The 24,563-nt window shown below is 33.4% G+C and overlaps 1 protein-coding gene across 1 annotated transcript; it reads right to left on the reverse strand.

The window, feature by feature from the left end:
• Nucleotides 1-8,221: 8,221 nt before the first annotated feature.
• On the reverse strand, nucleotides 8,222-9,166 carry LOC100020266 (olfactory receptor 4P4-like). The gene has a single exon (XM_001372796.3). It carries the CDS (start codon nucleotides 9,164-9,166, stop codon nucleotides 8,222-8,224), a length of 945 nt encoding a protein of 314 aa, XP_001372833.2.
• Nucleotides 9,167-24,563: the final 15,397 nt, after the last annotated feature.

Below are 24,563 nucleotides of genomic sequence, written 5' to 3' on the forward strand. Positions count from 1 at the left end.
ACATGGGTGATAAGCTCTTATCACTTTCCTCTAGGCCTCAGGGACTTTCTTCTTGCCTCTAGTAAACTGAAAACCTTCTTAGACTCTTTATCCTATCGTAAAATCCCCAACTAGCTGATCTAACCTATTTCTAAATATCCTTATCAATTCACTTGTGTACTCCCTCCAAGTTGGGCCCTGTTGGACCAGAATTGACTTCTGGCCCAACTAGGGACAAGAGTTTGTCTCCACATGGTCAGGTTCACAGAGACCAGGAAAGAAAGATCTTTGCTTCTCATTTGGTAATATCTCTCCAATCACAGGCACACAGTCCCTAAATGCCAATATTGGTATTTCCGAATTGGCACAGGGAATGCCAAGAGCTCTAGAGAAACATCTCCTTTGCCAAACTCCAGTGAGTCAGAGCTCTCAGCAAAGACATTTGGCTAAAAAATAAAAATTCCAACACTTGATCATTACACAGAACTATGCCTTGCAACCCCCACTGCCTACAAGTTCCAAGGCAAGAGGCAAGAGGCAGCTTTGCAGAATTTAACTTTTTGAACAAAAGCCCAAATCTTTTCTTAATAATGCCCATCATCCTTCAAACTAAAAATGATATTTACAATCAACACAAGTTCTCCCCTTACTCCTTAGATTTTCTGAAAGACAACAAGTGTTTATTACTGATATCTACATCAGATATATGTAGAGACATGAAAAGAGTTTACAAACAGCCCCCAGTCTAAATGAATCTGTAAATACACACATATAGATTTTAATTTTATTTTTCTACTTACATCTAAAAACAATATTAAATTTTCTTTTTAAAAAAATGCATTCCAAGCTTCTCCTCCCTTTCTCCCACTCTGCCTACTAAACTAAGATGGTAAGCAATTTGATAATGTAATATGGCAGTCATGCCAAAGATATGCCCATATTAGAAATGTAGTGAAAGTAAAAAAAGATCACAAAGAATCTCACTATATATATGTATATATGTATACATATATATATATATATATATAATATGTATTCTATCTTTGTATAATGCTTTCATCTACATTCAGACTTCATTCTTTCTCTAGATATAGTTTGCATTTTACTTCATAAGTCCTTCTGAATTGTCTTGGATCTTTGTATTACTGACAATAGTTAATTCATTAACTGATCATCATATATCACTGCTCTTTCTGAGTATAATCTTCTTATTCTGCTCACTTCACTTCAATCCATTTTTTACTTTGTTCATATCTTTCCAGATATTTTCTGAAAACTTCCTGCTCATTTATCTTTCAGCACAATAGTATTCAATGACCTTCATATAACGTAATTTGTTCAGCCCTTCCCAAAATGATGGGCATCTCCTCCACTTTCAGCTTATTTTTGCCACCGTAAAAGGAGCTGATAAGAATATTTTTGTACACGTAGGTCTTTTTCTATTAAAATATCTCTTTGGTATACAGATCTAGTAGCAATATTGTTGCATTAAGGACTATGTGTTTTTTTTTTATTCTTTGGAATTTAATTTCAAATTGCTTTCTACAAGGCTTAGATCAATTTTTCCATCTAAAGTGCATTAATGTCCCTAATTTTTTACATCCCATCTGACATTTCTCATTTACTTTTTTGTCTCATTAGCCAATCTGATGACCTCAAAATTGGTTGAATTTGTCTTTTTTCTCTCAAAAAACTAAATCTCTCTCTATATATAATATTGTATTATATTTATATATAGATAGTGTTGATTCCTTTATCTGAAACCTGCCTGTTCATATCCTTAAAAATTTATCAATTGGGGAATGATTAAATAGGTTTTTTTTAGATATTTTCTTCAGAACTTTGTGCTTGCTATACCAAGTTGCTGACTGTTTTTTTTTTCATGATTTCCCTCAATTTTTCTTCTCCCTTTCTTATTTGATTTTTAAAATCATATTTATTTATTTAATTTATTTTGTTCTTGAAACAAATTCATATTTTTTTGGATACTTGGGCAGAAGTATTGACTTTGTTGTTTTCTTCTTAGTTTACATTTTGTCTTATGTCACCAAAATAACTTTCTATGGTGAGGTTCTTTTTTATTTTTTTTTTTGCTTAATTTCCAGCCATTTCCTTTTTTTAATTCTCTTTAAACTATTAAAGTTGGACTTTGTAATTGTGGTGCTGATAATATTGTTCCAAGCTTCAGGTCCATTGTTCAGCTGCCTTAAGAACTAGCTCTGGGGTTTTTAAACTTTCAGTTCTTTTGAGGTGTTATGATGTAAAAAAAAGGCATTTTAATACATTCTTGGTCTCTGCTCTGGTCTGTGAATAAGTACATGCACACTTTTATTCCTTGGAACTGAGCCTAGGATCCCCAGTTCCCCTGTGGCCCCAAGTGCTAGTGTGGGCTAATGCTCCTTCTCACATTAGGAAAGAGGAGCAGATAGCTGGATCTATGTATGGGCAATGTACCAAGAGTCCTGCATCTAGGGCCACCAAAGCGATCTGTTTCTGAGCAATTGTTCAAACCCCATTCCCATCTGTGTCTGAGAGCTTCAAAAGCTTTTGCAGGTGATTCACCTGCCTCTAAACCCTGTTGCAGTGGTGGGACCTGCCTTGGTCTCCTGCTTTGTGATTGACTTCCACCCCAGTTCATTAGATTTTTAGTACCAGCCTTCTAAGTTGTTTTGGACAAAAAATTGTCTCACCATACCTTTCTTATAGGGTTATGCTGCTCCAGAAATCATTTTGAGGTGTTAAATCATAATTCCTTTGAGAGTAATTTGGTAGAGAAAAGGTGGGCTTGCTTATCTTGTCCTCCATCTTTGCTCTGACTCCAACCATTCCATATCTTTCTTTTTTTTTAATTTTTAAACATTATTTTATTTGGTCATTTTCAAACATTATTCCTTGGAAACAAAAATAATTTTCTTTTCCTCCCCCCTCCCACCACCCCTCCCATAGCTGACCCTCGATTCCACTGGGTATCACATGTATTCTTGATTTGAACCCATTTCCCTGTTGTTGGTATTTGCATAAGAGTGTTCATTTAGAGTCTCTCTTCAATCATGTCCCCACCAGCCCTATAGTCAAGCAGTTGCTTTTCTTCTGTGTTTTCACTCCCACAAATTGTCCTCTGCTTGTGGATAGTGTTTCTTCTCCTAGAACCCTGCAGAATGTTCAGGGACATTGTATTGACACTAATGAAGAAGTCCATTACATTTGATTGGACCACAGTGTATCAGTCTCTGTGTATAATATTTTCTTGGTTCTGCTCCTCTCACTCTGCATCACTTCCTGGAGGTTGTTCCAGTCTCCATGGAATTCCTCCACTTTATTATTCCTTTGAGCACAATAGTATTCCATCACCAACATATACCACAATTTGTTCAGCCATTCCTCAATTGAAGGGCATCCCCTCATTTTCCAATTTTTTGCCACCACAAAGAGTGCAGCTACGAATATTCTTGTACAAGTCTTTTTACTTATTATCTCTTTGGGGTACAAATCCAGCAGCACTGTGGCTGGATCAAAGGGCAGACAGCCTTTTATCGCCCTTTGGGCATAGTTTCAAATTGCCTTCCAGAATTGTTGGATCAATTCACAACTCCACCAGCATTGCATTAATGTCCCCACTTTGCCACATCCCCTCCAGCATTCATTACTTTCCATAGCTGTCATGTTAGCCAATCTGCTAGGTGTGAGGTGATACCTCAGAGTTGTTTTGATTTGCACCTCTCTGATTATAAGAGATTTAGAACACTTTTTCATGTGCTTATTAATACTTTTGATTTCTTTGGCTGAAAACTGCCTGTTCATGTCCATTGCCCATTTATCAATTGGAGAATAGCTTGATTTTTTGTACACTTGATTCAGCTCTTTATAAATTTGAGTAATTAGACCATTGTCAGAGGTTTTTTTCATGAAAATTGTTTCCCAATTTTTTGCTTCCCATCTCATTTTGGTTTCGTTAGTTTTGTTTGCACAAAAACTTCTTAATTTGATGTAATCAAAATTGTGTATTTTACATTTTGTGACTCTTTCTATGTGTTGCTTGGTTTTAAATTCTTTCACTTCCCAAAGGTCTGACATTTATACTATTCTGTGTTCACCTAATTTACTTATAGTTTCCTTCTTTATGTTCAAGTCATTCACCCATTCTGAGTTTATCTTGGTTTAGGGTGTGAAGTATTAATACAAACCTAGTCTCTCCCACACTATCTTCCAGATTTACCAGAAGTATTTGTCAAATAGTGGGTTTTTGTCCCAGAAGCTGGGCTCTTTGGGTTTGTCATATACTGTCTTGCTGAGGTCACTTACCACAAGTCTATTACACTGATCCTCCTTTCTATCTCTTAGCCAGTACCAAATTGTTTTGATGACCACTTCTTTATAATAGAGTTTGAGATCTGGGACTGCAAGGCCACCTTTCTTTGTATTTTTTTCCTTATTTCCCTGGATATCCTTGATCTTTTCTTCTTCCAAATGAACTTTGTTACATTTTTTTTCTAAATCCTTAAAATAAAATTTTTGGAAGTTCAATGGGTATGGCACTAAATAGATAAATAAGTGGGGTAGGATGGTCATTTTTATTATATTGGCTCATCCTACCCATGAGCAGGTAATGTTTTTCCAATTGTTCAAGTCTAGTTTTAGTTGTGTGGCAAGTGTTTTGTAGTTGTGTTCATATAGTTCCTGTGTTTGTCTTGGGAGGTAGATTCCTAGGTATTTTATTTTGTCTAAGGTGATTTTGAATGGGATTTCTCTTTCTAGTTCTTGCTGCTGAGCTGTGTTGGAGATATATAGAAAAGTTGATGATTTTTGTGGGTTTATTTTGTATCCTCCAACTTTGCTAAAGTTGTTGATTATTTCAATTAGCTTTTTGGTTGAATCTCTAGGATTCTTTAAGTAGACCATCATGTCATCCGCAAAGAGTGATAACTTGGTCTCCTCCTTGCCTATTTTGATGCCTTCAATTCCTTTATCTTCTCTAATTGCTACTGCTAGTGTTTCTAGTACAATGTTAAATAGTAGAGGTGATAATGGGCATCCTTGTTTCATTCCTGATCTTATTGGAAATTCATGTAGTTTATCCCCATTGCAAATGATATTAGCTGATGGTTTTAGATATATACTGTTTATTAATTTTAGGAACGACCCTTCTATTCATATGCCTTCTAGTGTTTTTAATAGGAATGGGTGTTATATTTTATCAAAGGCTTTTTCTGCATCTATTGAGATAATCATGTGATTTTTGTTGGTTTGCTTGTTGATATGGTCAATTATGTGAATGGTTTTCTTAATATTGAACCAGCCTTTCATTCCTGGTATAAATCCTTCTTGATCATACTGAATGACCCTCCCAACCATTGCATTTCTAATAGGTACTGAAATAAAAAGGAACTACTTGTGTGTGTGTGTGTGTGTCCCTGTGTGTCTGTGTCTGCTTGTTTTATTATTTATTGTATTTATTACATAAAATTTCATTGTAGTTCATGAGCATAGCTTTTTCCAAACTCTTACTTTCTAACAGAATTTATATTAAGTATCTCTTCCAAGATAGAAAAATGATACTGGGCAGGTAATGAAGGTTAAGTGACTTGCCAAGCATCACACAATTAGTAAGTGGGTGAGGCCAGATGTGAACCCAGGACCTCTGTCTCCAGTCCAGGCTATTTATCAACTGAGCCTCTTGGCTATCTCATAAGAGGGCAATTCCTGAAGATGTTCAAACTAAGGAGAGAATTTTATAGTTTTTATTTTTGTTTTTCCAAAAGAAAAGGAAAGCCACCTGAACCATATTTTATTTTATTTATTTATTTAGAATATTTTTCCATTTTTACACGATTCATGATAGTTCCCACACTTCTTCCCTTACCCCTCCCTGAACTAACAAATAATTCCATTGTTTATACATGTATCATTATTTAAAATCTATTTCAAAATGACTATGTGCAATAGAGTGATCTTCTAACACCAAAACCCCAATCATATCCCAGTAAAATCACATGATTAATCATATTTTTTTCTTCTATGTTTCTACTCCCACAGTTGTTTCTCTGGATGTGGATAGCATTCTTTCTTCTAAGTTCCTCTGGATTGTCCTGGATCATTGCATTGTTGTGAGTAGGGAAGTCTGTTACATTTTATTGTGCCGAACCATATTTCAGTGGAAGGATTTCAACCACTCTTTGACTTGATTGGCAGTTTTTTTTTTGCAAATAATTTAAACAATATGAATTAAATAGTTTTTACTTCATTGTCCAGAATTTAGGATGCTAGTAAAAATATTATTTTTCTACTTAACTCTGATATGGAAAAAGAAAATCACAGAAAACACACAAAGTTTCAAATCCGGAAAGAACTACTTTATCAAATTGAAGACAAAATGAAAAATTCTTTGTAAATTTCTTTAAAAATAATAATCTATGTATGATATGACACTCCCATGATTTCTTCAAAAATATTTTATCCTTAACATTAAAAGTTATTCATCAGTTTATAATCATTTTCTTTATTTTTATATAAAATATATCAACTTCAAAAAATCTTTTATCCAAACTAAAAGAACAAAAAATACAATATAAGTGATTTTTAATCAAAAGCTTTGGAGAATTGTGAAGTTTCGAGAGAAAAACTGATCAATAACATTATAGATAAAAGAATGAAAACCAAATACCTCTTTGCTATATAGTTTATATCTATATACCCATATTTACACACATATATGTTTATAGACACATATATATATACCAAATGTGTGTTTCATATTATATATTTCTGATCTGAAAGTTTTAACATTTATATCTAGAAAATAAACAAAAACAGATTATATGCCTCATTACATGCCATACATGTTTCCTGGCAAAAGGCAATTACACATTTTTGAATTCTATTCCTAGACAATCAAAACTAGTCTTCACACTGATCTGCCTTTAAAAATAAATTGAACTTTAGCTTGCCTGAATTTAAACAAATTGTCAAATTATTTAATGTTAATAAAATATAATCACATAGTTAGATAATCATTTCAATAACATTTGACATTTTATTTCATGATTTTGAAAACATTATTTGAAGAGTTAATAAACTTGGATATGGTCTTAGTAAAAGTCATTTTGGAAACAAAAAGATAAGGACTCCTGAAATAGGACCTAAAACAAGTAATAATAGGATCATAGATCCAAAAGAAGAATGTGTCTAGAAATTATCTAGTTTAACCTGTAACTTAACCTGTGTGACACATGAATCCTAGAGAAGACAAAGCCACAGAGGTATTAGGAATCAGAATATGAATTCAAACATATTCCATGGCTTCAGGTTCAATATCTTTTCCACAGTACCAATTGACTCACCCAGATATAGAAGAGTAACATGATTCAAATTCAATGTCTGTCAAAATAGCCTTCTCTCAAAACTTCAGTGCTTGAACCACTTATTCTCTAAGAAAATTTATCTTATTTGCTGAAGTGCATTGGTAGCTTCAGAAAGATAACTTAAAAATAATATTTATCCACTGACAGTTTCCCCTTCCATTAAGTGCTGAATTAAGCCTAAAGCATTCAGTGTCCATATGGGAGACTAAAGTCATAAGTGAAAATGTCATTAGGTTATTCCTGCACTAATTTATGTTTAAATTAGCTGCTGATGCACAAGAGTCTCAGAGTGATGATTGAACCTCTGGGTATGTGAAGAAAAAGCAATCAGAAAGTCCATTGTAATCACTATAAAAATAATTTCAGGAGATGCCATATACCCATCTATACATATGCATTTTATGTATATAAACATGTAATTAAATACACATGTGCACATAATTACATAAATGTTTTCCTCTGGCAAGAAAATTCTAAATAGGGTCACAAAAGGCCAGATATGACTAAATAATTTGAAAAATAACAATGACTATAATTAATTTCTTGTTTAATGTTAATGGAAATATAATTGAATGTTTGAGGGAAGGTGATGTACTTTATACTTTATATTACAAACCAGAAAATTGAGATGTAATAAAATATTCAAAAAAAGCATTACTTTAAAGTGAGGGAAAAACAGCAAAATGGACAACTCAAAAGCTTGATATTTATATCTAACTTCCTCCAATGAATAACATATTAGTCTTCCATTTCTTTTTATGTCACACTGTCAAGCCAATTATGCTCCCTGCATAACAGGTTTGATATTGCATAGAAACTTGTAATCCTAAGATTACATTTGAATATCCAGCTTCATTTTATTTCCATAAAACATCAGAGATAAATTAATCCATGTGTTTTACATTTCCTTTCCCCCATATCGTTTGACACCATACCTTTCTTATGGCATTTTTCATCTCGGTATTTCTCAGAGTGTAGATTAGAGGGTTGAATGTTGGAGCAATGATAGTATAAAATAGAGCAAACACTTTATCCTCAGGGTAGGTGGTGGGAGGTCGAAGGTAGGAAAAAATTGCAGGTAAAAAAAACAAAATGACAACTGTGAAATGCGATCCACAGGTAGAGAGAGCTTTTCGCCTCCCTTCAGCTGAATGTGTGCGAAGGGTCCATAATATAATGGTATAAGAAACAAATAATATCACAAAGACTCCCAAAGCAATTATCCCTGAACTGAGGACAACAAGAACACCAGTGATGTAGGTGTCTGTGCATGCGATTTTCAGTAAGGGGGAGATGTCACAGAAATAGTGATCAATTTCATTGGGGCCACAGAAGGGTAACTTAAGAGTCATGATCAATTGAGGAAAGGAGTGGACAGCCCCACCTGCCCAAGCAGCTAAAACAAGAAGGTTGCACTTCTTCCTGTTCATGATGACCATGTAATGGAGAGGTTTACAGATGGCAACATAGCGGTCTAAGGCCATTGCGGACAGGATGAAGATCTCAATACTGCCAAAGAAGTGCATAGAGAAGACTTGGAACATACAATAACCATAAGAGATGATTTTTTTCTCAGTTAACAAGTCTGTAATTAATTTTGGTGTAACAGTGGAAGTAAAATAGATGTCTATAGAAGATAAGTGGCTAAGGAAATAGTACATTGGTTGGTAGAAAAGATGACTACAATGAATAGAGATGAAGATTAAGAGGTTTCCCAAAATGAGACTAATATAACAGAATAGAAAGAGAAAGAAACAAAATATCTGTATATTTGGGTCATAGGAAAGTCCAAAGAGAATGAATTGTGTGACATTGCCTTTAGCTTCCATTTTTTTCCTTTAGTCCTTTACACTCAGGTTTAAGTTCTATATCTGAAATATGAAGAAATATTATTTTAGTACAGTTATATTCAGGTAAAAAATCATTCACTTTCCATGGCTGTGATTATTTTCACTATGTTTATTAACAGTAGTATGTCAAGCATGTTCAAAGTTAGGGAAATAGATTGATAATAATATTCTTTGAGATTATACTAGGAAGCTGAAAATAATAGAAAAGAGAACTTTAGCAGGTTATGATAATTATCTTCAAATATTTAGTGGGCTATTATGTGGAAAAGAATGTATGCAATCTATACAAAAGCACATGCATAGGAACATATATGTGTATATGTGTATCTGCAATGATATATATATATATGTACATATATATAGAAAGAGAGAAAAGCATTTAATGTTATTTGAATGAATTATTTTTCCTAAAAATATTATCCATTCAAAAGCAAAACTAGATTACTTGTGACCTAATTAATTTTCCCTCATAATAGGATTTCAAGTAAATGCAATGTATTCAAAATCAAAATATATTGTGGAAGATAGTCTTCTATAGACATTACGTGAAGGAGGATAAAAGAGATTTCAGATGTAACTCCGATTTGGTATTTGAGTCTTTTAAAAAATTATCAAGGAGGCAGAGATAACATGGTGGAGGAGTAGAAGTATTTTGCTGAATCTTCTTTCAAACCATCATTACAAAATGTCTCAAAAGTACAGAAGTCAAAATCAGATGAATAAAGGAGCTCTCCAATGGGATGCAGCCTTAAAGGTAGCAGTGTTTGGGAATTTCCACACTCTAAGGGGGTGAAATCACATTTATGAAAGTGCAAGCAGATCATCCCTCCCCTACAACACCTACCATGACAAAGTTAGAGCAAGGACTGGACAATCTCTAAATTCTTGGGAACTGACTGAAAGCACCACAGACTTATGCCTGAGGGCAAAAGCAAGGTTGGAAGTAGCAGAGGCAGGAGGGGCTGAAAAGATAGCTTCAGAGCAAAATACTTTAAAGTGTGCCCCACAATGAAAATTACAGAGCTGCCTGCCCTCCTCACTCAGGTTTCTGACTAGGAAGGGAAGATAATACCAAGGCAAAGTCCATCAAGAAAAAAGCTAAGAAAACAATGATCACCAAAATACAATAAACCCAATACATTAGTAGCAAAAGAAATTAGCAGCAACAAAAAAGATAGTTTTTATGGTGAAAAGAGCAAAATACAAACGCAACAGCAGAGAGTGTCAGACAAGCAAACATATCCAAACTTAGGAAAAAAAATGGAAATTTTTGTCAAGCTCTCAAGGAACTCAAAAACCCTTTCAAGAACCAAGTAAAGAAGATGGAGAAAAATGGGAAGAAAAGTGGGGAAAAGAAATGAAAGTAATACAAAAAGAAATTATAGCTTAAAAGATGAATTGACCTGCTGGAAGCCATGAAAAGCAGGAGAGACCAACCTGAAAAGGAAAAGGAAAAGATCAGAGCTGAAAGTCAAATTTTAAAGACTAGAAATAGGCTATCTATCTAGAAATATCTAGAAATAGGCTTACAATCTCATGAGATACTAAGAAATAATCAAGCAAAATCAAAAGAATTACAAATAGAAGGAAACATGAAATATCTGATTGAAAAAATAACTGCCCTAGAAAATAGATCCAGGAGAGACTATTTGAAAAATTTTGGTCTGTCAAAAAGCCTGGAAGAAAATAAAAGCCTTGAAATCATATTACAAAAGAAATTTTCCAAGAAAACTGCCTAGATATTCTTGAACATGATGGCAAAATAAACATTGAAAGAATTCATAGATCATGTCCCTATTATAGCCAAAATCAAGAGCCTCCAGCCCAAGGAAAAAATATTGTCAACTGCCAGGAAGAGACAATTCAGATATCAAGGAACCACCCCCCCCCGAGTCAGTATAACACAGGGTCTGCCAGCCTCCACACTAAAGGCCTGCAAGGAATGGAATATGATATTCAGGAGGAAGGGAAGAGATTTGGTCTATAACCAGAAATTACTGACTCATCAAAACTGACTATATGTTTTCATGGGAAAGTATGGGCATTTATGAAAATAGAAGATTTCCAAACTTTCACAAAGAAAGGACCAGAACTAAATGGAATATTTGATGTCAAAATGCAAAGAGAATCACAAAAAATTAAACAAGAAAGAGGGGAAACAAATTTAAAGACTTCAGTCAAGTCAAATTGATTGTATTCCTCTATGGAAAAAATGATATCTGTAACTCTTAAAAATTGTTTTCATTATCATAGTAGATAGAAGAATTATTTACAGGTAGAGATTGTGGCATTAAGTTGTTGAAGATGATATGTAAAACAACAGGGAGGAAAAAAAGTGGATGGTTCTAAGAGAAACTTGAAGGAAAATAGGATGAATTATGTGAATTCTGGATTTAGGTATCTCCTGATTGTAATAATGAAGATACTTAGCTCTTCCTTTATTGGGAAGATTGAATTGTAATTTACTATTTTTTTTAGATTTTAATCCCCAATTTTAATCCCCAAAAGGTGGTAACTCAGTATTTTGAATAGACATTATGAGTCAAAAAGGTGTTAAGTAACTCAAAAGGTATAATCTAACCAAAGAAGGTGTGAATTAAAGAATTTGCAGTCCTGGAGAAGAGCATCTGTTGTGATTGGTAGATGTGAAATTCATGGGAGGTGACACAAGAGAAAAAGATCTTTAAAAAGAGGATCAGAAGTCAGAAGAAGATAGATTTGATTCGGGATTAAAGTTAGATGGAAGAACTCTGATTTGGAATTGGACTGGAGGAACTGGACCCCTGGAGGAACTCTTGCAGGAGACCTCAGTCTGCTTTTCCATTTTAGATAGTCACCATTGGTGATTGAAAGCCTGATTTAATGACCTTGCCTTTTCTCAAAGGTATAAGATTTAAAATTGGTGAAGCCAGGGAAAGGGAAACAATTATGAATAATATAAGAGTGGGTGAGTAAATTGTGACTGCAGAAAATATGTTTTGCTACAGTGTCTTGTTATTAAATCAAATATAAGGTGGTCGCCAGGGAATATATTCCCAAATTATGAATATGTCCAAGTCAACTGGGCTTTATAGAGAATTTAATTAATAATACAAGAGGAAGTAAAGAAGAGAGAGAGAGAGAGAGAGAGAGAGAGAGAGAGAGAGAGAGGAAGAAGAGAGAGAGAGAGAGAGAGAGAGAGAGAAAGAAGAGAGAGAGAGAGAGATGAGGAGAGGAAGAGAGAAGAGAGAGAGAGAGAGAGAGAGGAGGAGAGAGAGAGGAGAGAGTCGAGAGAGAGAGAGAGAGAGAGAGAGAGAGAGAGAGAGAGAGAGAGAGAGAAAGGTATAAGTATGAAGGGCCTTAAGCCAACATGGCCTAGACCTGAGTCTTAAGAGAGAGAGAATCAGTCAGTTTTTTATCACTCACCACAAGATTTGTCTTAAGCAAGGGTGTCTGGGGAACAGAGTCTCCCCAGAGGGAGTTCCAGCCAGAGTCAGCATCCCAAGGGACTTCTTCTCAAGAGATCTTCAAAGGGCCTCCTTCAAAAGGATCTATCTCCAAGGATCCAAGGATCTATCTCCAAGGATCTATCTCCAAGGATCCCTTGCTCAAGAGATTCCTTTTCTTATATAGGGTTTTTTTTCCCTATGTCACCTCCCCTAAGTTCTTCCATTTACCAATCACCATAGATGTTTTCTAAAAGACAGCCCATCTGAATTCCAGCTAAATCGACTAATCCCCTCAGTAAATCTGAACCAGAGAAAACACAGCTGAGTAAACTAATCTCATCAAGAGAAAACCTGCCCAACCTTTATAGGTACCTAGCATCCCATTGTATCAATTCTAAAAACAGGTATGGCTCAAAGAACACCTTGCCTTATTATAAGCATGGGTCCAAGTACTTTCATTGTTTAGCAAGGAGTTTTCTCCCCTAAAGCAGTCTTAAGTATGGGTGGAGTAGAGGTCCTCCCATTTCTGATCCTGGCGAGTTCTCACATCAAAATGGGGAATGTTTCCAGTAGGGAATTTGTTCCAATGGAGAATTCTTCAATGTGGAAATTTTTAACATTCACAAGTTTGAGAAATTTCAAGATTTACAAAGCTCAAACCTCCAAGAAAGATCCATCATCTTGAGACTATTTTCCTGATTAGGTCCTTAGTATTTCTCCTCTCTCTCTCTGTCTCCCTCTCTCTCTCTCTCTCTCCTTAATATCTTCCCTGTATTGTAAATAAACTACCATAAATTCCATTTTACTTTAGTAATTCATTTTGGGATTTAGTAATTAAATCCCTAGCAATCACATAATTAATATATTTCAGGCCAACCACAATTAAATTTTAACAATTATATCATTTAAAGAGGTGCATGGGGAGAGGGATACTATTATAAGAATGAGAGGAAGAAAATGGCAATAGGTAATGTTTAATTCTTACTCTCAGTTCAATCAGTTTTGAGAGGGAAAAACAATCAGATTTATTAGGGTATTGAATTCTATCTTGCCCTACAGGGAAATAAGAGGGAATAACAGAGGTGAGAATAATATGGAAAGTATTAAAAGGGAGGAAAATGTGGGGGGTATTTAATAGACTTTAAATGGAAATAAGAGGGAAATAAGGGAAAGAGTGGGAAGGAAAGTAAAATAAAAGTGGGGAAAAGGTGGACTGATTAAAATTAAGACACTGATGTAGAAGGAAATAGTGAAAGAAGAAAAGGCAGGACTAAAAGAGCAAATCAAAATAATGGGAATTACACAGGTGGCAATCATAACTCTGAATGTGAATGGAATGAACTCGCCCATAAAATGGAAGCAAATAGCATAGTGGTTGAGAACCCAAAATCCTACCATGTGTCTGTCTACAAGAAGCATACATGAGGCAGGAAGACACGGGGTAAAGGTAAGATGCTCGAGGAGAATTTATTGGACATCAACTGAGAAAAAGAAAGAAGGAGTTATAATCATGATATCTTAAAAGCCAAAGTAAAAATAGATAAAATTGAAAGAGATAAGGATGGAAATTACATTGTAAGGGACAGAATGTAAGGGGTTAATATAAAAGGTTGGACTAGATTATATAGGAGTAGGATCACCAGGAATTTAGTCAAATTCCAAAGAGATTTATTTTAACAATCTATAAAATATAGAAAGAGTGAAAGTAAGAAAACCAGAGAGAGGATAGGGTAAGATATCTAGCTTACACACTAAGTATTTTGCTCTGGCCCCTGGTTCAACACAGGTAGGGCTAATTAGCCTTTACATTAAGGGGCCTCAGCGTTGAGCTGAAAACCTGAGAATGCAAAATCCTCTCTTAAAAGGGTAGGTCTCTCCACAGTCTAGTCCCATCAGAAAATCCAGGAAAAAAGTCAGACCTTTTTATACACCTCAGATGGTAGTTCTAAGTTCAAGAGCTGTCCAAGATCCTCAATCAGAGCTCCTTCAAAGTCAAGTTAAAGTCCAAAGACCAAAAGACTCTTTAAAGGAAGTTATTAGAATTTTTAAAGATCATTTCTTTTTGTTACTTCCTGTGACTTCCTTCCATTTTATGTGTACCAATTATAGCTAAGGCTTTGCTTAAAAATAACAGGGGGCAGTCAGTCCATTCTGCTTTGTTGCCTACTATCACATGTGTGGGTCATAGACCTCCCCCACTCACATGTAAGTGGGGTATATACATTTTTGGTGATTAAATCTAAAAATGCATAGGGGAGAGTTAATTTAATCTTCACAGCATCCTGATAAAAGGCAGTATAAGCAATGAAGAAATATCAGTTCTCAACATGTATACTGGTATGTACATCCAGATTTTAAAGGAGAAACTATTGAACCTTAAGGAGCAAATGAATAGTAAAACTATACTAGTGGGAAACCTCAGTCTTCCTCTATCAGATCAAGATATATCAAACCAAAAAAGTAAATAAAAAAGAAGTAAGAGATATTAATTAAATCTTAGAAAAAATTAGAGTTAGTAGATACATGGAGAAAAGTAAATAGGGATAAAAAAATATACCTTCTTTTCAGCAGTACATGGTACATTCACAAAGATTGATCATGTACAAGGGTATAAAAACATTACAAACAAATTCAGAAAAGCAGAAATAATGAATGCAACATCTTTCATTAATGCAATAAAATTATAATTAGTAAAGGTATGTTTATAGGCAAATAAAAAATTAATTGGAAATTAAATAATCTGATTTTCCAAAGCAGGTTTGTCAGAGAACAAATCATATAAGCAACTAATGATTTCATTGAAGAGAATGATAATGAGGAAGCATCATATCAAAACTTTTCAAATACTGCAACAGCAGCATTTGGGAAAATTTATATCCCTGATTGCCCATATTAACAAAAAAGAGAAAGAGGAGATTAATGAATTGCTCATGCAACTATAACAAAACAACAACAACAAAAAAAAAACACTAGAAAAAGAACAAATAAAAAACATTAGATAAAGAACCAATTGGAAATTCTAAAAATCAATGGAGAAATTAATAAAAGTTATAGTAAAAGAACTACTGAACTAATAAACAAATCTAAGAGCTTGTATTTTGAAAAATCAAAAATAGATAAAGTATCTGTTAATCTAATTGAGAAAAAGAAAGAAAAGAACCATATTAATAGTATGATGAATGAAAAGGATGATCTCACCTCTAAGGAAGAGATAATTAAGGTAATTATTAATAACTATTTTGCACAATTACATTGCAATAAATGACAATATAGGTGAAATGGATTAATATTCCCCAAAATATAAATTACCTATATTAACAGTAGAGGAAATAAAATAGTCAAATGATCTCTAATATTGAAAAATTAATATTATACCAAGCATAATATGCTAAATGTAATATTTGGAAATTGGTTTGGAAAGATAATATTAATATAAAGAAAAAATTATTGAGGTCACTATTTTTAAAATAATGCTTAAGTCACAAGGATGATCATAGTTTTTAAAAATAAAAATTAATATAAATATAGTCTAAGGAAGGAAAGAAAAATATATTTCCTTCCACCCTGATCTTACCAGCCCACAAGTGTCTTCCACCTGAAACACCAACTTCCAGAGGGGGGAAAACACCCTTTCCTCTATGGTCTCATTTCTCTCTCCTTCACTGTAAGAATTGCATTTTAATCGTTTGACTAAAATATATGAAAATTATAAATAATAATTATGACCATTGATAAAAATTATTATTGTTCAAAGTTGAAATGACCTCAATAGCTTTTATTTACAAAAGAGGTAAAAAGAGTGGAAGCAGAGAAATACAAAAGGGTAGAGAAGACATTAGCCTATCTAACTAAATTTTGCTCAGGTGTTCAACTCAGCCAAGACTTGATGATATTCAATCAGAATTAAACTCTCTAGAAGATACGAATGGAAAACCAGCTGTCCACTCACCCAAGTTTCCTCCAAGAGGTAGATCAAGTCTGTGACTCTAGCTAAAGGTGACTCCTAAAACTGACTTTCTTCCTTTAGCAAACCTTCTTCTTGAAGCTGACTTCTTTCTTGAAGTTCAACTCCTTCTTGAAGTCAACTCTCTCAGCCCCAGAAATTCAGGACCTTTTATAATGCCTTCTTATCCTTTCCCCTTTTTGTAAGGGCCAAACACGGGTTTCAAAGTATCTAGCACTGCTCAGGAGGAAGTGTTTGTGGGAACCAGTTCTCATTTTCTGGAGTGGTGAATACTCATCAAAAGGGTGCACAGATTCCTGGCTGATTGAGTTTCTGAGGGTGTGAATCCTCTAAGAGGTTTTCAGGTTCCTCAACTTAGATCAAGCTTTTATTGATTCAATCAAAAGGTAGACAAAGGAGAGTTAATCCTGTCTTTACAATCTAGTAAAGTAATAAGTTGGGATACTTAAGTTATTGTTAACCAAAGTGTTAACTCCAACTAGGCAAAGAGAATAAAGGATTCCATTTCACAAGAGTAAACTCAAAGAGAACAAAGAATTTCCTTTTACACCAGTTACTTTTTCTATATGTGTGTCCATCTATCACATCTCAGGAACCAATCAAACTCTTTCTGTTTAGAGAGTTCCAACCAAGATAATGGGCTGGTTTGGACAAGCAGAATATTTACAACTCTGTAAGAAGGGGTTCCCTAGATACAAACCCCATATCAGAAAAAGAAATTGAACAACCTCTCAAAGAACTCCCTAACAAAAGTATCCCTAGGGCCAGATGGATTCACAAATAAATTCTTTCAAACATTGAAAGATCAATTAATCCCAGGACACTACCAAGTATTCAACAAAATAGGCAAAGATGGAGTCTTACCAAATTATTTTTGTGATACAAATATGGTATTAATTTCCAAGCCAGGAAGATAAAAAATAACAGAGAAAACTGAAGACCAATATCCTTAATGAGCATAGATGCAAACAATATTAAATAAAATATTAGCTAAAAGGCTTCAATAAGTTATGAGAAGGATTATTCACTATGACCAAGTGGGATTTATACAAGTAATGAAAGAATGGTTTAATATTAGGAAAAGCATCCATATAATTGACAATATCAACAAGCAAACTTATTGAAATTATATAATTATCTGAATAGATGCTAAAAAAGTCTTTGACAAAACACAACCATTGTAATAAAAAACATTAGAAAATATAGGAAAGAAAGGCTTTTCCTAAAAATAATAAAGAGTATCTTAAACCATCAGCAAGTATCATCTGCAATGGAGATGTTAGGTGCTTTCCCAATGAGATCAGGAGTAAAGCAAGGATGCCCATTATCAACACTACTATTTAATATTGTACTAGAAATCCTACAAGTAGCAATGAGAGAACAGAGACATTGAAGGGATCAACTTAGGCAATGAGAAAACAAAACTATCTCTCTTTACAGATGACAGGTGTAAAAATGAACTTGAATCCAGGACTTCAGTACCCAGAAGTCCTTGCTCCCCTTCCCCAGAATGCTTTGTAATCTCACTGAATTCTCACCTGACCTGAGAGCAAATCATGATTTAAAGGGTCTCCACCCAAGGCGAGCTCTCTTCTCTTTCTAGCTCCACTGGCAAACAGATGCATCTCATGATGTGAGTGAAATTTGGGTGGGCCTCATGGCCCACCTAGCATGTGCTTTTCTTACTTGTATTTTCTTTAATCCTTAACCTTTAATAAACCTCATAAAAATAATACTCCTTTCAGAGAGAAACTAATTTCTACCTGCCTAAGTTTCTAATTTTTTTAATCTTTACACAAGATGGTATACCTAAAGAATTCAAGAATATCAAATAAAAACTAGTAGAAACAATCAGTAACTTTACAAAGTTGCAGGATACATAATAAAACCACATAAATCATCAGCATTCCTATATGTTTCCAAAAACACCCAGCAGGAAGAGCTAGAAAAAGAAACTCCATTTAAAATTATTCTAGACAATATAAAATGCCTTATAATATGATTGCCAAGGAAAATTCAGGAATTATATGAACATAACTACAAAATAATCTTCACACAAATGAAACTAGATCTAAACAATTGGAAAAACATCAATTGCTCATGGGTAGGACAAACTAATATAATAAAAATGTTAATCCTCCATAAATTAATTTACTTGTTTAGTGCTGTACCTGTGAAACTACCAAAATACTTTTTTTTATAAAATTAGAAAAATCATCACAAACTTCATCTGGAAGAACAAAAGATCAAGAATATCAAGGGAAATAATGAAAAAATTGTGAAGGTTAGAGGCCTTGATTTACCAGATCTCACACTATACTATAAAGCAGTGATCATCAAAACTATATTGTACTGCCTTAAAGAAAGAAGGATGGATAAATGGAAAAGACTTGGTGCATATGACAGTAGAAATATAGTGTTCAATAAACCCAATCATCCTAAATTTGGGGAAAAGAATTCACTATTTGACAAAAACTGCTGGGAAAATTAGAAAAGTATCCGATAGATTAGGCTAAGATTAATATCTTACACCCTATGCCAAGATTAACTCAGAGTGGGTAAATGACTTAAATATAAAAATGGAAACCATAAACAAAATAGGTGAACATGGAATACTATATCTGTCAGATCTATGGTAAAGGAAGGAATTTCCACCAAGCAGGAGATAGAGAACATTATAAAACATAAAATGAATAATTTTTATTATCTTAAATAAAAAATTTCTGTACAAACAAAATCAATACAACCAAAATTAGAAGGGAAGCAATAGATTAGGAAAAAAATAAGATAATTATTCAAAAAATCAAGCCATTTCCCAGTTGATGAATGGTCAAGGGACATGAATAGGCAGTTTTCAGATGAAGAAATCAAAACTATCAATAAGCCTATGAAGAAATATTGTAAATCTCTCATAACTAGAGAAATATATATCAAAACAATGCCCAAGATACTACCTCACCCTTAGCAGATTGGCCCATATGATAGTAAAGGAAAATAATAAATGTTGGAGAGGGTGTGGCAAAATTGGGACACTAATACATTGCTGGTAGATTTGTGAATTTAACAAACTGCCTGCCCTTTGATCCATCAATTCCACTGCTGGGCTTGTACCACAAAGAGGTATGTGGAAAAATACATGTGCAAAAATATTTATAGTCTCATTCTTTGTGGTATCAAAAAAGCTGGAAAATAAAGGTATGTCCTTTGATTGGGGAATGGCTGAACAAATTGTGGTATATGACTGTGATGGAATATTATTGTTCTATAAGGATTGAAGATCTGGCGGCTTTCCATATGAATTTGGAGAACCTTAGTTAACTGATGCAACATGAAATGAGCAGAACAAGGAGAATATTATACACAGAATGTAAAGCATTGTGGGAAAACCCAATGCAATGGACTTTGCTACTAGTAGGAATACAACAAGCCAGGTCACTCCTGATGAACTTATGGTATAGAAAGATATCCACATTGAGGGAAAAGACTATGGGAGTAGAAATACTAAAGCAAAACATATGAAATCACTTATCATATGTATATATGGGTAGGTGATTTGGGGTCTAGGCCTTAAAAATTTGATTTATAACAAAAATATGGAAATAGGTATCAAGTAATAACATTTATATAGCACAGTGGAATTGCTTGTTGGCTCTGGGAAACAGGAAGAAAGAAGGGAGTGAAAAATGAATCATATATAATTAATAAAGTTGAAAAATGTGTTTTAAAATTACTAAATGTTTGAATGTGTTTAAAATTTTTTCTCTTTGGTGCCAATTCATTCTTATAATAAGCAGATTGGTAGCAATTAATATTAATCTCGTCAAGTAAAGCATTGCTTTTAATACACAAATAGGTATACATTCCTCAGCTCTTCCATTTCCCAACAATATCTAAGCTCAGCTAGTTATTTCATTTAATTATTGAATAAAGATATTATTTGAAATAATTAAAAGCAATCACATTCTTCCCAATGCCGATGTGCCCCAAATATGAGTTTGTTTAGTATGCATTGTTATTCTCACTTTAAAAATTCTCCCCCAATTCTAGACTATAAAAATTAAGCCATATTGGCTTTCATGTAAGGAGCATAACAATTTGAGGAAAATTCAAGAGTTCCTTTCCTTAAGACAGAAATGGAATCCTGGGATCTTTGAGTCAAAATGAGAGCTGAATTTTTCATCTGTTATACCATCAAACATTGGTGCAACAGTTTGGGTGGAAGTTGATGGTTTGAAACTAAATTTGACTAGTGAATGGAACCTGGCTTTACCTTTAATGTATTTCAACATAGATGTCACTCAAAGAATTGTATCATATCTTACTTACCTCTCTGAGCACAGTGTATGAGGTACATTTCTTAACTGAGCTTTCTGCAAAATTATATGAATTTTTATTGGAGAAAATGGCAGAGGACCCAGGGAGTAGTTTAAGATTGGCAATGGCTGGAGTGGTGGTTGCAGTCTCTGTGAAACCAAGTGACATGATATATGAAGTTCAAGAGATTTGTGTGATTGGAACTGAAAATTCAGGACAGTATGGGAATAGGGAAACCAGCAAGGTGAAATCAGTGCATGGCAAAGCTGGAAACTCAACTGGAGAAAGATTTTCCTGTAGAACAGGCATAAAATATTATTAAATCTGGCCTCAAGTATTTCCTGATTGTATGATACTGGGCAAATCATTTACCTTCTCTTTCATTTTCTTTATATGTAATATAAACTCAATCCTACCTCCCAGGGTGGTCATAAGGATCAAATGAGAAAATAAATATAAAGTTCTTAGCACAATAGAAGGCACTCAGTAAGTACTACCTAAATATTAGTTATGATGATGATATCTTGCAAAACTTAAAAAATTATATGCTGGTTTTTATTATTCCTGTAGTGTTATTATCACCATCAGAACTGTAATAATTCTGAGCTGAAAAACTGACTTTATTCATGGGTAGATTCAGCCATTCATCACCCTTCCCAGTCTCAGATGAAAGACCCCTGTGGATATTCAGTTTGTTTTTATAAGATTTGACAGTTGATACAAATCATTAATTAACAAACCCCACTATTCAAAGTATGTTAGCTATAGTTAACAAATTTTAGTACAAGATGCAAGCACGTTAGTGATCCTATCACTACTATCTTCAGACAATAATTCAGGCAAAGTCTTATTTATATGATAAGAGACAATAATTCACAAGAAGAAGCAAAGGTACACAAAGTTCTCTTCTTACTTTTTCAACTGACTTAAAGAGTGCTTATGTTATTTATATCCAGAATCAGGAGGAAGTCAAGATGTGTACTTAATGTAAGAACGTTTACAACAGGAACTCTTAAGCTAACTGCCTCATTGTCTATCACCACTTATACACAGTTAATTAACAACTGGGACCAGCCTTTCTCACATTTTAGTTACATATATCACTTAAACGATTATAATAGATGAATTAATTTCATACTAAATGATATAAAAAATTAAATGAAATAAATGAGAGTTAATCACTTTCATATATTTAATTTTGGTAGTGATCAGAACAAGAGCATATATGTAAGTATTTGTGAATCCTAAAATGGCATTTAGATGTGGGGATCATTAAAATGCAGAATATCTGATTTGAAATGAGCTGCAGAAAACAAAATGTTGTAGGAGAATTGTATATTTAAAATCAACAAATTCAATCTTATTACATAAGAGATGGGAAAAATGAAGCAATATAAACTTAGTTACTTCTCATTGTATACCTATTCTTTTGCTACCTAGAAAAAGGGGTCTCTTGATTCTTCATCCAAAGATATGGTAAAGGAGAAAGTGTTAGCAAAAGGGAATTTGAGAACAAGAGGAGGAGCTACTTTCACCCTATCTCTCATCATTTTTAAAATTTTTACAACAATTATTGTAAATTTAGAAGATATTTACTGATTTCCCATTTTGCTCTCTCCATCCCTCTTTAAAATTCAGCCATGTAGTTCCAGGAATGGACTGCCATTTATAACATTCTTCCTCTTTGCCTAAATTATTCAACAATAAGCTTCCATAGTCATACAACAAAATGCAAGATCATTAAAATGCATTCTCTTGAATTCCTTGGAAATGTTTTTCTCTTAATATCAATCTATTAAACTACAACCATTATAAAAATAGCATGGTTTAAAGAATAAAATACACTGAGAAGGCAGTCAAAAAAATCAGATCCCATATCTAGCTAAGAATGCAACTTGAATAATTTATTTCTGGGTCCTTTAGAGCTCAGTTTCCTCATTTGTAAAATCATATTAGAAAACATCAATGGCATCAAATTCAAATAGAAATATGGCTGCTGTACTGTACCTAAGGATTACTGCTGATTACAAATCAACTAAAAAAAACTTTATTAACATTTTCTATGTTCTACTGCATTTTAATTTATTTTGCCAATTATTTTCCAGTTACATTTTAATTGGTTTCAGGCTGAGCTTGGGAGTTTTATAGACATTTGAAGACTTTGAATAAGATAATTTCCAAATATCCCTCTATGCTCAAATTTATGGGACTCATTTTAAGTTCTGTTCCAGTATTATACACATCAATCTTGATATTATATTTTCTAGATCTAACATTCTGTGATCTACCTTCTAAAGCTCCTTCTAGTTCTACTTTTCAATGTCTCTCTTACATTAAGACCATTCTTTGGAAATTTAATCGAGAATTAAATCCAATATTTAAATTTTATCTTCTAAAATTCCTTCTACATTTAAATATATACAAAATGTTTATTAGTTCCATTTTTACATCTTTCTTCCATTAAAGCGCTAACATTCACTTGACATTATCCCTCTCCCCATTATTGTCATTTAGTGATATATGAAGGAAATAGAAAATAAAAATTGTAGGCTTGAACTTAAGTTAACTGCATTGTGTGGTCACAATGATCTCTAAATCTAGCATCCCATTATGATAATTTCCATTTGTAAGAGAAGGAATATCTTGATTCCTTAAAATAATGTTATAAGCTAGATAGACTGGCACAAAAGAAACTATAAAAATGAAATATATATATATATATACACACACACTCAAAAATAAAAATGAACAAAAGAAATATTGTATGGGAAAACAGTTAAATTGAATTTTCTTAATTAAAAATAACTATATTCAAAACACAACTCACATATACTCATAAGAAGTCAAAAGAAAAATCAGAATAATACAAAGAATGAGAAAAAACACAGAAGTAAATTGAAAAATTAGAATAAAAATTTTATCCAAGGAAACTTGCCTTGAATAAAGTCAATTTCTACATGTCATTTCACATTAAGACATAAAGTGAAAAATTCTGACACATGGATATTTCCTAATATCCACTTGCATGTCATTGAATTATTAGAATATATTTTTAAAACTTATCTAGTTCATGACTGCCTGGTCTGTTCATTTTTTATTGATTGTAGTAATGTCAAAAAGGAAAAAAAAACTATTTATTAGCATGACACCTGGATTCTTGTCAATTCTGATTGATATGTAGAATTTTAAGAACATAGAACCATAGTTCACAATCATGCTTTAGATAGTTGTGAGTGCAGTGATCATTTTATGGCTAAGAATATCATTTCTCTCTTCTGTAAAATATAGACATTCTTACTTTTTCTAGTATCTTCACCGAGTTTGTATTAAGGAGAAGACACTATATTTGTGAAGTTTGGGATTCAAGTCCTACTTTTGAAAAAGTCACTGACTATGTTTCCACATTATCAAATGAACTTACTCTCGTAAGAGTAGATGCCATTAGATGGATTTTCCATAACATCCCTTTATTCAAATTGTTAAGATAAATCCACGATTCTAAATAAATATTAATACCTATCATTATTTTGTAACATTGGCTTGATGTGTAAGTTCTCTTGTCCTCAGTTTCCTTATTTGAAAATGAGGGAGTTAGACTACATGATCTCAGTTGTCTCACACATATATTTTTCAACATTGTTGTATTCTTAAACTTCCTATCTCTGCTCTT

Source organism: Monodelphis domestica, chromosome 6 (assembly GCF_027887165.1).
Source record: "Monodelphis domestica isolate mMonDom1 chromosome 6, mMonDom1.pri, whole genome shotgun sequence".
Lineage (NCBI taxonomy): Eukaryota > Metazoa > Chordata > Mammalia > Didelphimorphia > Didelphidae > Monodelphis > Monodelphis domestica.

Bases quoted from the DNA above. Each gene is read 5' to 3' on its own strand.
- LOC100020266 (XM_001372796.3), bottom strand. From the start codon at position 9,166: ATGGAAGCTAAAGGCAATGTCACACAATTCATTCTCTTTGGACTTTCC.